The following is a 16,588-nucleotide window of genomic DNA, read 5'->3' as shown; positions in this document are numbered from 1 at the left end:
CAGGGGCCTCTTCCCAGCCTCCCCTCTCATCCACCTCCCACTTCCTTACCCATAAGCCCTGCCTCCTCTCAGAAGCCCTCCTGGATTAAGAAGAGGTGATGTCTACAGGTTGGAAACAGCCTGCCAGTTAATGCCACTTGGTGACAAGTTCCCACTGAGCCCAGAGAGAAAAATCAGTGCTGTCCATTAAGCTGCACCAGCTCAGGTCCTGGGCACCACACAGGTGGTGAATAAATGAATTAGACCAGAAGCCCAGGAGAGCAGGGCTGGTGGGGCCTAGGCTTGGAGCCCCTTTTCTACAGTTATCTGAGAAACTTGACCCAGAGAAGGGCAGAGGCTGAGCCAAGGTCACAAGGTACAGGAGGGCTTAGAGGGTAAGGCCCACACAGCCCCCAGGCTACAGTGCAGACTGGTGAGAAGGGAAGAGAAAAAGGAGAAGGTGGGCAGCCAGGGAGGGCCCTGCCCCAGGGGACACCTCTACCCCTGGGCCAGGGCCAGGCCATCTGGACTGTGCTAACTCTCCTGGTCGATGGGGAAACGTGGTCCCTGGGGGCGGATCCCCCTTCCGTGGCTGGACAGAGGAATCCAGAATAAAATACGGATTTTATTCTCCGTGCAGTAGGAAGTCACTGAGTGATGTGTGTAGACTCGCATCTGGCTGCTGGGTGGAGAATGGACTGCAAGGGGCGAGGGTGGAGGCTGGCAGAGCAGTTAGGAGACTACTGCCTATGCCAGGGGCCCCATGAGGCAGCGGCAAGGGGCGTGGACATGAGAGGGCAGATTCCAGAGATCTTTTGAATTGGGAGTGATGTGACCTGCTGATGGACTACGGTGCGGGAAGGCAAGGGAGGAATCAGGGGTGACTCCTTGTTTTGCCCTGTGCAGATGGGGGGCTATTGAATGAGACAAGGAAGATTGCAGAGAAGCTGATTTAAGAGTTAAAAAATCAGGAGTTCTACTGAGGACATTCTGCATTCAGGACGTGTGAGCCATCCGCATGGGATGTCAAGCCAGGGGGGGTCCTCACCCAGGCAGCAGATGGGCCCCTCTGGAGCCTGCCCAGCCTGCCACACACTCCGCACCCGGGCTCCTCACCTCCAGAGCCCAGGAACCTCTTGCCGTCAGATACCACCGGGTACTTGGCCTCCAGCCTGCGGTCTGGGTAGATGAGCTCCTCGGCAGAGAAGACCACCTGGCTCCTGGCCTGCCGGAACTTCTTCAGGAGCTCTCGGGGCCCCGAGGCAAACAGCACGTCGTAGCTGTGGCCAGAGCCGGGAGAAGGCAGGGCAGGGCAAAGGTGAACAGGGAGGAGAAGGGGCGGGGGAGAGGGAGGCAGGGGCTCAGGAGGGTACAGGCAGGAGGAGACCAGGGATCAAGGCTCTCCCCCTCCTCCCACGCCAGCCCCAGGCCACATCTGGGAAATGGATCTGCCCTGTTGCCTTTGCCCCTGCCCACCACGTTTCCACCCCCTTCCTGGGCAGAGACGTGGTCCCCATAATCTGTGCCCATCTCACACTCAAAGCATAGCTCACCATACCTGGGCAGGTCCCCCCACCCATCTTTTCACCAAGAATGGACATGGGTCTTTTCTGGGGTTCATAGACCCCTTAAAACTGCAGGCAACCTTAGCTAGAGTAACCCCCCCTCATCCCTGATGTCCTGGCAGGGCCTCATTCTAGAATATTCTTCTACCTCTCAGCTGCCTACCTGTCTGTGAAGAGAATGACCAGGTCCTCCTTGTCTGCGTGCTTCTCCAGGGCTTTCTTCAGTAGTCGAACCTTCAGCCCTCCACCTGCCGACATCTCCTTCTCCCCGTGCCAGTCCTCCCCCAGCCCCAGCGCCTGCAGAGAAAGGCCCCTTAACATGAGCTTTTGGTAAAGAAAAATCTGGCCAGCTCAATTTCCAACCCCACCTGGGCAGTGCACATCTTTGCTTCTGTCTGTGTCCAGCACCTCCTCCCTTCTCCGTGGGAAACCATTCTAAGACATATGTGTGGCTGAGCAGGCTCCTGGTGTGGTCATGTGACCATGGCTGGCCAATCAGAGTCTCCCATCTCTCCCAGAGCCACGAGTTTGAGCATGCAACCCAAGTAGGGCCAATCAGAGTCTCCCATCTCTCCCAGAGCCACGAGTTTGAGCATGTAACCCAAGTAGGGCCTATCAGAGTCTTCCCTGGGACTGTTCTGTTAAAGGTAAGGAAAGGTTGTCTTGTTCTGCTGAGGTTGTGAAGCTGGGGCATGTGGGTCTATGGCTGGTGGTCGTCCTGCCACCATGTAGAGAGAGCATGTCTGCAAATGAAAACAAACAGGGCCTGAAGATGGAAAGACAAGGCCCTTACCATGCTGCTTGAACTCCTAGATCCAGCTATGCCTGAAGCAACCCTCTGCCTCAAGCCCCATTTACGTAAACTAATACACTTTCTTATAATGAATTTTTAAAATTTTATTTATTTAATTTGTGGTGGCCCCCAAGCTGTAAGCTTATTCAGCTTTCTGCTTTCCGGAGAACTGCTTGTCTCTTTCTTGGTATGCACTCCTGACACTGCGGTATTGAGCGTAAAAAAGGAAAATGGCTTGCGGCCAGTTTCGTTCCAGGTGCCTGCTCTGGATCTAAGAGCCCCTGGTTGTTCCCCAGAAGAAGGACGTGCTGCCCTGAGGGGGAAGTCTGTATCTCCAAAGAACGGCCCATAAGGCATGCTGACCCATAGATAGTGGCGCATAGATAGTGATGCATAGATAGTGATGCATAGATAGTGGCGCATAGATAGTGGCGCATAGATAATGGCGACAGAATTATGTGGAAATACAAGGTTTACTGATTTGTTGCCTAGTGTTCGTTCTGTGCTGAACCTATATATACATTCATGCTCTTTGAATAAACTTGCCTTGCAACCATCAGTTGTCTTGGCCCTTCTGACCCCATACTGGTGCTTTTCAGTTCCTTACCCCTCACCGCCAGGAACTTCTAGCTTTCTGCAGCCGGTCTGCGGCAAGTGGCGCCCGAACAGGGACCTGAGTGCGTGAGGCATTTCGGAAGATTTCAGGTAAGTAGAACTCTCGAGTGAGATAGTGTGGCCACAAGAAATAATTTCGTTTTTAGGACGGTAACTCGAGAGTCAGAAGTAAAATAAAATGGGACAAAAGGGCTCTAAGGAGCGTGATTTATTTGCTCAGGTTTTGCTTTCAATGTTAAAAGCCCGTGGAACTAAGGTAACTACCTCACAACTTCTGGAATTTTTGCAATTAGTATATGATGCTTGTCCTTGGTTCCCTGAAGGAGGATCAGTGGACTTAGCAATTTGGACTCATGTAGGAGATGAGTTATCTAAATATCATGAAGCTCATGGACCATCTTCTGTTTCAGTTTCCATTTTTAGCTTGTGGAATTTAATAAGAGATTGTTTTAATCCAATTTATGATTCAGTTCCAAAATTAACAGCTAAATCTGTAGAACATATTGCTGCAGTAGCTACTGCTCCTCCGTTGCCACCGAGGATAAAGAGTGTTAATTCACTTGATGATGATGACTTTTCTTTTGATTTAGCGGGTGAAGAAGCCAAATATGAGGCTGAAAAATATCCTGATGAAAATATTCTTCCGCGGTTACAGCAATTACATGTCTCTGTCCCTATCCCTCCTAAGCTTAGTCCTTTACAACAAGCAGTACGGGGAGCTCTTAATAGAGGGGAGGATCCTTTATTCTGCTGTCCGGTGGTGGAACGACCCAATCCTCAAAATCCACAACAAAATAATCGGGAATATCAGCCTCTCTCCTTTAAGGTTTTGAAAGATTTAAAAGCAGCCTGTGCACAATATGGGCCTATAGCCCCTTTCACTATTACTATGTTGGATACTATTGCAACAGAAGCATTGCCTCCAGCAGACTGGAAATCTATTGCTCGTGCTTGTCTCACTGGTGGCGACTATTTACTTTGGAAATCAGAATATTATGAAAAGGCTGCTGAACAAGCTGAAAGAAATACTGCACATAATGTGCTAGTAAATTATGAGATGTTGATTGGGGAAGGACAACATCAGTTATTACAGGATCAATTAGCTTTCCCTTTTGTGGCTTATGCTCAGATCAATCATATAGCTCTACATGCATGGAAACATTTACCTGCCTCCACTAGGACTGAAGACCTTGCTAAAATAAGGCAAGGGGCAGATGAACCTTATGCTGATTTTGTGGCTAGATTATTACAGGCTGTTAATAGAATTATATCTGATGGTCCTTCTGGAGCAATTATCGTCAAACAATTGGCTTTCGAAAATGCTAATAATATTTGTCAAGCAGCTATACGTCCATGGAAAAGGAAAGGAAATTTAGAGGATTATATTCGAGTTTGTTCTGATATTGGATCATCTTACTTACAGGGAGCAGCTATAGCTGCAGCCCTAACTAAGGCAGGATTTGGGCCAAATGCTAAAAGTAAAAACTGTTTTAAATGTGGGAAGCCAGGTCATTTTGCAAAAAATTGTACTGCTGATACTCCTAATATGCCTATCGTAAATTCTGTGCCTCAAGGTAAATCTCCTCCTCCCACAATTTGTCCCCGATGCCAAAGAGGACGGCATTGGGCTAAAGAATGTCGATCAGTGACTCATAAAGATGGAACTCCCTTGTCGGGAAACTTCCGGAGGGGCCTGCTCCGGCCCCATCAAACAATTGGAGCAATGTCAATAATCCCCTCACAACCTTCTCTACCGCCTCCAGCTCAGACCTTTGTTCCTCAGGGAATGGAATCTCCTCCCTTCAAAGGGCCACGCCAAATAGTGCAGGACTGGACCTCTGTGCCTCCACCCAATTCTTATTAACCTCGGATATGGGACCCCAAGCCCTTCCTACGGGAACTTTTGGGCCTTTACCCCAGGGAACGGTTGGTATAATCCTTGGAAGAAGTAGTATGTCTATGAAAGGCTTAACTATTATTCCTGGGGTGATTGATGCTGATTATGAAGGGGAATTAAAGGTTATGGTTCAAACATCAAAAGGATCTTTTCTTATCACGCCCGGTATGCGAATAGCTCAGCTTCTATTAATTCCATTCATACCAGAAGGAAAAATTTTACAATATAACAAAAGAGGAACTGGGGCTTTCGGTTCCTCTGATGCAGTTTACTGGATTCAACAAATTGGTAGGGAAAGACCACAATTGGTATTAAAAATAAATGGAAGGCCTTTTTCTGGGTTATTAGATACTGGTGCTGATGTTTCTGTTATTTCGTTTATACATTGGCCAAAAAATTGGCCCGTGCACCAAACCATTATACAGTTGCAAGGTATTGGCCAATCTAATTCTCCACAACAAAGTTCGCAATACCTACATTGGCAGGATGCTGAAGGTAATCAAGGAATATTCAAACCCTACGTATTGCCTGGATTGCCAGTTAACCTTTGGGGAAGAGATATATTACAACAAATGGGAATCCTATTGCTTAGTCCCAACCCTACTGTAACTAATATATTGTTAAATCAAGGGTATGATCCTAGGAATGGTTTGGGAAAAAATCAACAGGGAAATAAACTACCCTTACAGACTGATAATAAACGGGATAAAACAGGCTTTGGTTTTTTCTAGGGGCCTTGGATTCTCCTCCACCACATGCTGACCCTATAACTTGGATTTCTGATAATCCTGTCTGGGTGGACCAATGGCCCCTTTCTAAGGAGAAATTAATGGCGGCTCATAATATAATTAATGAACAGCTTGCTTTGGGCAGACTAGAAAAGTCTAATAGCCCTTGGAATACTCTTATATTTGTTATAAAGAAAAAATCGGGAAAATATCGTTTATTGCAAGATTTACGTGCTGTTAATCAAACTATGGTAATTATGGGAGCTCTGCAACCAGGTTTGCCTTCTCCTGCAGCCATACCTAAAAATTATATGATTATTATTATTGATCTTAAGGATTGCTTTTTTACTATTCCTCTATTTCCGGCTGATAAGTTGCGATTTGCTTTTAGCTTACCCTCTTTAAATTTTATAGAACCTATGCAACGTTATCAATGGAAAATGCTGCCTCAGGGTATGGCTAATAGTCCTACTTTATGTCAACAGTTTGTAGCTCAAGTTATTGCCCCTGTTCGTAAACAGTTCCCTCAGATATATTTTATTCATTATATGGATGACTTATTACTTGCTTATTCTGATAAACATATTTTACTTAAGGTTTATAATTCCCTTCAAAGTCATTTGTCACGATCAGGACTAGTCATTGCTGCTGACAAAGTACAGATGAACCCACCTTTCTCATATCTTGGTAAGTATATCACAAATTATAATATTACACCTCAGAAGATAGGGATACGGACTGACGTTCTTAAAACTTTAAATGATTTTCAAAAGTTATTAGGAGATATTAATTGGCTGCGACCTTCTTTAAAATTAACTACGGGTCAATTACAGCCTCTTTTTAATATCCTAAAGGGAAGTCCTGATCCTTCTTCCCCTCGTATTTTAACTTCTGAAGCTCAACAAGCACTCAAGCTTGTAAACAAAGCAATACAATCTGCTCAGCTAACTAGAATTGAGCCTTCTTTACCTATACTATTAATAATCTGTGCTACGTCACATACCCCTACCGCCTTATTATGGCAAGAAACAGGAATTCTTGAATGGATTCATATGAAAAATACGCCTAATAAAGTCATTACACCTTATTATGAGTTAATAGCAACCCTTGTTCAATTGGGTCGTAGAAGAAATATTCAGTTGGTAGGATATGAACCAAATTCTATTATTATACCTTATACTACTTATCAATATTCTTGGCTATTATTTGTCTCTGATTTTTGGGCTCTTGCTTTTGCTGGATATTCAGGAATTATTGATAATCATTATCCTTCTAATAAGCTCCTTCATTTTGCTACTCAACATCTATTTATTTTTCCTAAAACTATCTGTTCAACTCCTATTCTCAATGCCCCAAATGTTTTTACTGATGGTTCTGCCAATGGCATCGCTGTGGTTATTTCTGATGACTTACTTCATAAAGAACAAACAGATCATACCTCTGCCCAACGAGTTAAATTACATGCGATTTCCTTGGCTTTTCAAATCTTTTCACATTGTTCTTTTAATCTCTATACAGATAGCCATTATTTGGTTACTATTTTGCGTAACATAGAAACTGCTATAATTGGCAATACTGTTGATTCTCAATTGTTTCAGACTTTCTTTCAACTACAAAAGATTATTCGTCAGCATAACTTTCCTGTAGCCATATTACATATTCGAGCCCATTCAGGTCTCCCTGGCCCATTGTCTTTGGGAAATCAATTGGCTGACGAAAATACAAAGATTATAGCCTTAAGTTTATCTCAACCTCAGGATCTTGCTACTCAATCACATAATTTACATCATCAATCTGCTGCTATGCTTCAAAAACAATTCTCTATTTCTAGAGAAACAGCCCGATACATTGTTAAGTCCTGCTCTAAATGTTTACCCCACCTTCCTGTTCCACAATTTGGAGTCAATCCTCGGGGTTTACTCCCTCATCATCTTTGGCAAATGGATGTTACTCATATTCCCTCTTTTGGTAAATTACAATTTGTTCATGTAACTGTTGATACTTACTCTAATTTTATATGTGCTACGCCTTTGGCTGGGGAATCTACTAAATATGTAATTATTCATTTATTTCATTGTTTTGCATCTATGGGAATTCCTAAAGCTTTAAAAACAGATAATGCTCCAGGATATACAAGTAAAGCTTTTGCCAATTTTTGTGCAACTTTCCATATTTCACATAAAACAGGCATTCCCTACAATCCTCAGGGTCAAGGTATTGTAGAACGTGCCAACCAACAATTAAAAATTACATTACAAAAAATAAAAAAGGGGGAATATGATAGATCTCCTCAGATTATGCTTAATCATGCTTTATTTAAATTTTTTAACTTTAGATGCATTTAGTCACACGCCTTATGAACGATTGTTTACAGGTCTTTCTGGAACCCCTCCTGAAAAAGCGCTTGTTAAATGGAAAGATCCCATGACTAACCTTTGGCATGGACCAGACCCTGTTTTAGTATGGGGCCGAGGCCATGTTTGTGTTTTCCCTAGGGAGGCAGACTCTCCTCGGTGGCTCCCGGAGCACTTGGTTCGACATTATCATGCCATCACCAATAAACACCCTGACTCGAAGAATGCGTCGCCTGAGGCTCTCGCAATCGACCACAGCACACCCCAACCGGTTCCCCCGGCGGACGAGAAGAATGCGGCGACGGAGTAGGAGACAACTTGTCAGGAAGGCGAGGGGAGATCGAAATCAAATTACTTGGTATCAATTGCAATGTTTAGTATTTCAAGCACGTAGGATTATGGAGGAGCGTGCTCATCCTCGCTCTCCTCTTACCTTTTTTTTAGCCATGATAGCTGTATTGGCAGCCCCACCTATAGAGGCTAAATCTTATTGGGCTTATGTACCCGATCCTCCTTTATTACAACCTGTTACATGGTCTGAAGCTGACCTTCCAATTTTCTATAATGATTCTACTTTTGGAAGAGTGCTAGGAAATTTGCCTATTACTAATACTTCTGTTAACTACTCTAATTGGTTTAATACTCCCCCTGTTTGTTTAAGTCCTATGAGTACCAATTCTGGTTGTGTTAAGGCTGTTGCTTTAGAACATGCTATTTCTTACCAAACCACTGTAAATTCTCAATTTTTTACTCATTTACGTAAAAATTATAAAGCTGTGGGATCTAATATTTGTCTTCCTTGCAAACAGACTGTTCCTAGACGAGAAGATTTATCCACCTTTGTATTTTGGTATAAGGATAACGTTCCCATTCACATGAATGCTAGAGTAACTAAGCTTGCTTCTAATACTTCGTTGGATCATTCTCTATGCATATATCGCTTGAGGATTGAAGATACTGGACATTATTTGTGTATTGAAACTACCATAGGTAATCAAGGGACGTTATTAGCTGGACATCAAATTACGGTCGTAAAGACTGTCACAGGACTACAATTTCCTGCTTTTATGGCTTCTGAATTCCCGCAGTTTGATTTTCCTGTTTGTAATGATACATGGACTAAAGCCTCTGTCTGGTGTACTTTAGATTATGATAATGGCACCATACTAGTTTCTTCTGTCCCCGTTAATAATAACAGCCTTGTTTTTTACAAGCAATGGGAATTCTGGAAACTTGCCTTATCCTTTTCTTATAGACCGGTGATTACTTGCGTCGCTCCTCCTTATGCTTTATTGATTGGAGATTTAATTGTAAAAAACACTATGAATCCTATAGGTTATAATATTACTTGTGTTAATTGTATCTTTAGTAGTTGTGTTTTGCCCGTTAAAGGATCTACATCTGTTATGATTATGAAGCAACCTTCTTATATAATGTTACCTGTTAATTTGTCTGAACCATGGTATCATAACACTGGCATGCAAGCCTGGCTGGAATTGACTGAAGCATTAAAACGACCAAAGAGATTTATAGGTGTTCTAATATGTGCAATCCTAGCCTTAGCAGCTTTAACTGCTACTGCGGCCACTGCTGGGATTGCTCTTTCACAAACTATTCACCAGGCTCATTATGTTAATCAGTTATCTAAAAATATTAGTGTAGCATTAGCCCTACAAAGTCATATTGATACCCAACTAAAAACGGAAGTAGATGAATTAAAAAATGTTCTAATAGGAATAGGGGATCAAGTTATGGCTTTAAAATTAAAAATGCGTTTGATTTGTCATGCCAAATATACCTGGATTTGTGTAACTCAACATTTACATAATGATTCACAATGGGATTGGGAAAAAGTAAAAATGCATATATTAAGTGTATGGACTGATGGACACATTAGCCTTGATATTCAAAAGTTAAATGCCGAAATACAAGCTATTCAAGAGGCCCACCTGGACGAAGATGGACCCCAGAATTTGATTCAAGGATTATTAGATCAACTACAAGGGCTAAATCCGATACAATGGATTCATGGAGGGCTCTCAGGCCTGATATCAATTGGTGTACTACTTTTATTGGTGATCGGTTTATTACCTTGTGTTGTTAGATTTGTAATGGGGCCCTTCGCTGTCTTGCGTCAGGATGTTCATGGCTTAAAACTACATTATCAAGCTTTAAAAAATAATAAAAAAGGGGGAAATGTGGTGGCCCCCAAGCTGTAAGCTTATTCAGCTTTCTGCTTTCCGGAGAACTGCTTGTCTCTTTCTTGGTATGCACTCCTGACGCTGCGGTATTGAGCGTAAAAAAGGAAAATGGCTTGCGGCCAGTTTCGTTCCAGGTGCCTGCTCTGGATCTAAGAGCCCCTGGTTGTTCCCCAGAAGAAGGACGTGCTGCCCTGAGGGGGAAGTCTGTATCTCCAAAGAACGGCCCATAAGGCATGCTGACGCATAGATAGTGGCGCATAGATAGTGGCGCATAGATAGTGGCGCATAGATAGTGGCGCATAGATAGTGGCGCATAGATAGTGGCGCATAGATAGTGGCGCATAGATAGTGGCGCATAGATAGTGGCGCATAGATAGTGGCGCATAGATAGTGGCGCATAGATAGTGGTGACAGAATTATGTGGAAATACAAGGTTTACTGATTTGTTGCCTAGTGTTCGTTCTGTGCTGAACCTATATATACATTCATGCTCTTTGAATAAACTTGCCTTGCAACCATCAGTTGTCTTGGCCCTTCTGACCCCATACTGGTGCTTTTCAGTTCCTTACCCCTCACCGCCAGGAACTTCTAGCTTTCTGCAGCCGGTCTGCGGCATTAATTTATTTATTTTTGGCTGCGTTGGGTCTTTGTTCCTGCGCACGGGCTTTCTCTAGTTGTGGCGAGCGGGGGCTACTCTTCATTGCGGTGCGCGGGCTTCTCATTGCAGTGGCTTCTCTTGTTGCGAAGCATGGGCTCTAGGTGCACAGGCTCCAGTAGTTGTGGCGCACGGGCTTAGTCGCTCCGCGACATGTGGGATCTTCCTGGACTAGGGCTCGAACCCCTGTCCCGTACATTGGCAGGCGAATTCTTAACCACTGCGCCACCAGGGAAGCCACAAACTAATACACTTTCTTTCTGGCTTAAAGCCACTAGACTGCAAGCTGTGTAGGCAGGGCCCTGGTCTGTCTCGTCCATCATTCTGTCCCCAGTGCCAACCACGGTACCTGACACAAGGAGGCACTCAGCACACTCAGTGAAATGGAGAAATCTCTCCCTGCAGGGCTCAGCCCCACAGACTGCAAGCACAGGACATGAAATCCATGCCACTGATGGACATGGCGTTAGCTTGTGTTTCTTTACAGCAGTGTTTATACAGGTAAGATATCCAGATGAGGGCATCCCCAAATCACCTGGGAGGCCTTGTGGAAATGCTGATCCCCAGGCCCTACTCTCTAAACTAGCCACAGGTCCCCCGGTGAGCCTTATGCACTAACATGAGCACTCCCACATACCTCTCGAGTCTCACCTTCCACACACCCTCTATCTCCAGCACCTCCTAGACTTTGCTTATGTTCTTCCCATCTTACTTTTCCAGAAGATTTCCCTTTGGGCCCAAGTCAGTCTGGGAAAGGCAGACATCCAGCTCCTGGACTCTCCCACCACCCATCGGCTATCTCTGACCCACCTGGGGAGCCCCTTACCTGGATCTTGTAGCTGAAGAACTGGGCTGAGCGCTTGAAGCGTCGGAACCCCTCGGTCTCCTTTGTGGCCACTGTGAGGACCAAAAGGTTGTCTAGGGATAGAGAAGAGAATGAAGGATGAAGAGAGGTGACAGCAGGAGTGGATGACCGTGCCCAGCGGGATGTGTCAAATCCCACAGGATGTATCTTCATGTCAACCCATTATAGACAAGGGCCCAGGGCCCAGGTAGGAAGAGACACACCTAAGATCACTCAGCTGGTTAATGACAGACCTGGGACATAACCTGCGTCTCCCAATTCTCCTTCAGGGCTCCATTCATCTGGTAACTGACCAATGTGGCAGGAAGTACCCAGAGCAGAGGTGTCTGCACCTCGCATTGTGAGACTGGGTCTCTCTGGATTTAGGAGCAGAGGAAGGGATTCGCTCTGAATGCTGAACAACAGGAGGACCTCTCTGGCCAATATCAGACATTAGCCTGGCAACAATCACAGCTCTCCATGCCTGCACTCAGGGCAGACATTGCTAATCAATCCCAACAGACTTTCTTGCTGAGCCTCACTTGGCCTTGGATTCTCCCAACACTGTGAGAACCAATAAGAGCTGGCCTGCAGTGGAAACTGACTTGAAATCCTGGCCTTTGGCCAGAGCGGCTATGCTACCTTTTTAACGAGGGACCTCTCTGAGCTCTGTAGTGTGGCTTCGCCTCTGCAACAGAACTTGCTGGAAACACTCCCAGATGCCATCTCTGGGAGCCCTGAAGAAGCCCCTCCCAGACCATACTTTGAGGCTGTGTTCTATGAGAAGTGAAGGCTCTGGGAGTCCCCTGGCGGCCTAGTGGTTAGGATTTCGGGCTTTCACTGCTGAGGCCCTGGTTCAATCCCTGGTCGGGGACCTGAGATCCCACAAGCCACGCTGCACAGGAGAGGAAAAAAAAAAATTCCCTGTAGCTGGCCTGGTTAGGCTCCTAGCTCTGCTCCTCACCAACTGTGTGACCTTGGGCAAGTCCTTGACCCTTCTGAGCTGGTTTCCCCCTTGTAAAATAGGGATAGTAGTAGTACCTACTTCCCAGGGCTGCTGGACTAATTAAATGAGATCAGGCCTGTAAAATCCTTGTTGGGATGCTGGCACACACTAAGCTATTATTGGTGCTTATTACTGAGAGGCAAACGCCTTGCTCTGGCATTCAAGGCCCCCATTGATTGGCCTGGTGACACACTCATTCCCTCCATTGAGTGGGCCCTCCTCCTGGCTGGGCTCCTCCCTCCTGCCAGGGCTCCCTCTCTCTGCTCTTTCTCTAACCTTCCTCCAGGTCCCAGGGCCAGTGACACTTCTTCCCTGCCACCAGCTCTATGAAGCCTTCTTGGATTTCTCCTGACCTCTCTCTGGGCAGAGGGCAGGACCCCACTTTGCAGCGCCCATCATTGTTTCACTGGGTGAGCCTTACTTCCCTGGGGTCCAGGTCTTAACACTTTTCTGGGTGAACAGACTCACCAAGTGGCCAGGCCAGCACAGGCAGGTAAGGCCCTCCCACCTCGACCTCCCCAGGAAGTCAGGAGGAGCCTGGGGTAAAAGAACAAAGGAGTCCAGCCTGACAGAGCTGGCTGAGCCGAGGGGCAGGCTGCTGGTCCCAGAGCAAGGGGTTGGTGCCAGGTGGCCCAGCCAGGATTGGCAAGAATCCGCTGTGGGTGGGTCCAGAGACCTGGGGCAGAAGCGGGTGGATTCACTAGGCAGATGTGGAGAGGGGAGGCCTCACCATCTGACCCTGGGGTCCAGGAAAGAGGGGTGCTGCTCACACTTGGGGAAGGGCTCCCCCCAACTCCTGCCAGGATGGTTAAGTCTGCCCTCAGGCAAGGAGAGCCAGAGCCCCAGCTCTGAGGCCCTCTTGTCGACAACAGGGGCTGCTGGGGACAGGAAGAGTGTCACATTTCATGGATGGAAAAAGCCAGCGTGTGTATCTATGTGAAATTCTGGATTCTCCATTGGACCAGGGCTCCTGAAGTCAGGAAGTGGGGGAGGGGAAGTGAGGAACCCAAGACTCAGACACGGTAACCTGCCCAAGGGAGCCATGAAGTGGCAGCACCATGATTTGGACACAGATACCTGGACCCAGAATCCCCTCTCTTAACCTCTGCACGCACCGCTCAGGCCTGAGACGTGGCCAGGCGTCCGTCTCCATCTGTCTAATGAGACTAACCAGCTCAGGCCGTGCTGGACCCTCCCCACACGCCCCCTTCCTCCTGCCCAGCCTGTCTCCGCTCAGTTTTCCTGCCAGGTGCTTGCAATGGCGCCTTAACAAATCCTGGGTTCCTTGGGCAACACAACGCCCACTCTCCTAGCCAAGGACCCCACAAAATCCCCCAGCGCAGAGGGCCCCAAACCTGCCTGCATATCAGCATCACAAGGGAGGTTGTGAAATCCACACTCTTGGGCCCCAGGACCAGAGATCTGAGATGGACCCAGGAGTCTGGATTTGTCCTACATTTCCCTGGTAATTTCTGATGTCAGCCACATTTAGAAACCGCTGGTCCAACACATCCCTTGGTCCTCTGACCCTAGGCTCCAATGCAGGGGCCTGGGAGGTGGTTCACAGCAAGAGAACGCAAGGCAGGTCCCTCCCGTAAGGGACCCTGGCATCACCCCTCAACACCCCCATGAAACTGCCTCGCTGAACCCAGCCGGCACCGCATTCCTTTGTCCTGCCTGCAAAACTTGCTCCTTCCCCTGAAAAGGCCCCAGGCCACTTCCTCCAGGAAGTCCTCCTCAATCTCATCCCCTTACCCAGTCAGTCCTTGGCCCGTCTCCGTGTGCACAGCAGGTGAAGTACCAGTACAAACTTGCTCCTCCCTTTGCCAGGCCAGGCCCACGTCTCTATTTCCTTGGTGTCCCTCCCCCTCCCCAGGACTCGGACTGAGTGTGACTTGGGCCTCAGGTGCAGTGTCTGGCCTTCAGGAGCCCTGTGGAGATGATTAGTAACCGCTAGCACTGTTGAGCCTTTTCTAGATGCCATGCACCTCATGAAGCGTGTTACATTCATTATCAAATTTAACCATCAACACCCTGTGCGGTAGGTGATATTTTTACCCCTGCTTCTACAGGTGAGGAAACTGAGGCACAGAGAGGCTATATAACCTCGAGGTCACAGGACCTCGAAGTGAGAAGGAAATGAGCTGGAATTCCAAATGCCCATGCCCTTCACCGCACTGCTTCCCCGTCCAACATCCCAGAATGCTGGGAATCCCAGCTGTAGACTGAATCCAGCATTTCCAGCCACCTTCTCTCAGACCTCCCCAGTGTGGGCACCCGCTCCAGTCACTGGGTGAGGTCTCTTCCCAACTCACTGCACAGCCAGAGCTCTGGGCAGCCTACAGGGTGACAACGTGGCCCAGGGCCCCGCCCACGGCCACCTGCTTTCTGTCTGGTCCAGCCAGCTGCCTTGGGCTGAGGCCAGGGCCCACGTGAGGCCCGACATACAGGGCTCTTGGTCCCCCTGACCTGCTGCTCAAAGTCCAGCAGTGGTTTCCCCAGATGGATGACCCATGATCCAGGGTCAGCAGAGACAAACCAGAGAGCAGAGTGGAGTGGCAAACTGCCACAGATTGCTGGGAGAGTAACTTAGCCTCTCTGTGCCTCTGTTTTCTTATCTGTAAAATGGGAGTAATAACAGTAGTACCAGGGAATTCCTTGGCGGTCCAGGAGTGGTTAGGCCTCTGCGCTTTTACTGACAAGGGCCCGGGTTCAATCCCTGGTCGGGGAACTAAAGTGCTGCCCTGGAGGGCAGGGATGGAGAGGAGCTGCGTTCCTGAGAGTGAGAATGATGGGAAGTCGGGGGGGTGGGGCACGGGGTCCTTGTGGGGAGTGCAGACATCTCTCTGGGATCCTAAGAGAAGGCTGAGGACTCAGGCCCTGTTCGGCTGTGCTCCTTCAGATGCCACCTCCTCTCCCCAAGCAGTGTCGGTCCAGGCAAGGGGGTGGATGGTCAGTGTGTGGCCTTGGCTCCCAAGGCACGGTCATGACACACCCAGTCTGCTCTCTGGGGAGGTGGGAATGAATGAAGCTCCTCTCCCATCCCCCACACCCATCTGGGGCTGGAACGGAAGCCAGGAGATGGGGATTCCCAGGGCTGGAGCCAACCCTGCCTCTTCCCCAGGTCTGGCCTCCCACTCATTTCTGCCACCTCAGGTCTCCTCACACTCCCCCGCCCTGACACACACACAACCAGCTGGGTCTGCCTGCTTCTCCATTTCCTGCGGCGGAACAGCACGACCTGAAGCTCCCACCCAAGCCCAGCCGGCATCCCTGGAGTCTCAGATCTCAGCGGCCATCGGGCTCAGGCCGGTCCTTCCCTCTCCGTGGCCAGATGAAGGCCTGCAGGGAAAGGCATGGGCCCAGGGAGAGAGGGGGGCTCAGCTAGAAGCAACTACAAAAAGAAGGACGGACCATGTTGCACCTGGACTCTCCCGCCCCCTCAGCTCTGTGCAAATTTGCTTGCTCGGATGCTGCTTTGTTGAAGGCCTTTTTCTGTCCCCCACATCAGTCTGGGGGCCCCCCAGGGCAGGGCACTGACGCCAGTGGGCAGCTTGGGCAAGGCCTGTAGGAAAAACTACCATCCTATGCTGCCTCTTTGGCCAGCAGGCTGAGGGGTCCCAACCACCTGGGTCTGGGACAGTTGGGCAGACTTCCCCAGGAAGCATCTGCCGGCAACACCTGCCCCCCCATCTGGAGGTAGGGGTCAGCAGGAATGGGCAGAGGGTCTGAGTCCCACCCAGTGATGCCACTTCCAATCAGCTGTGGCAACCTGAGACCAGGTGTTTAACCGTTTAGGGTCTCAGGCTTCCTATCTGCAAAATGAGGCCAACGATTCCTTATGTATCAAAAGGGTCTGAATGGAGCAAGGGAAGCACAGGGCCTCAAACTTGAGAGCGGCCTGACTTTCGCCACATGCCTGGGGACCCGCTTACTATCTACTAGGTACTT

General features: G+C 48.0%; 1 protein-coding gene across 1 annotated transcript in view; it reads right to left on the bottom strand.

Moving 5' to 3' along the window:
* The window catches only part of PLOD1 (procollagen-lysine,2-oxoglutarate 5-dioxygenase 1), a 35,330-nt gene that overhangs the window by 16,952 nt on the left and 1,790 nt on the right, over window positions 1–16,588 (bottom strand). Inside the window, exons 2-4 of the mRNA XM_059913328.1 lie at window positions 11,614–11,705; window positions 1,708–1,841; window positions 1,096–1,259 (exon numbers count right to left, since the gene is read on the bottom strand). Of these exons, the coding sequence (XP_059769311.1) occupies window positions 1,096–1,259; window positions 1,708–1,841; window positions 11,614–11,705 (390 nt within the window). The remainder of the gene's footprint in view (window positions 1–1,095; window positions 1,260–1,707; window positions 1,842–11,613; window positions 11,706–16,588) is intronic.

The sequence above is a fragment of the Balaenoptera ricei genome, chromosome 1 (genome assembly GCF_028023285.1).
Source record: "Balaenoptera ricei isolate mBalRic1 chromosome 1, mBalRic1.hap2, whole genome shotgun sequence".
In the NCBI taxonomy this organism is placed as follows: Eukaryota; Metazoa; Chordata; class Mammalia; order Artiodactyla; family Balaenopteridae; genus Balaenoptera; species Balaenoptera ricei.
The sequence above is the reverse complement of the archived record's forward strand: the minus strand, read 5'-3'. Positions and strand labels throughout refer to the sequence as shown.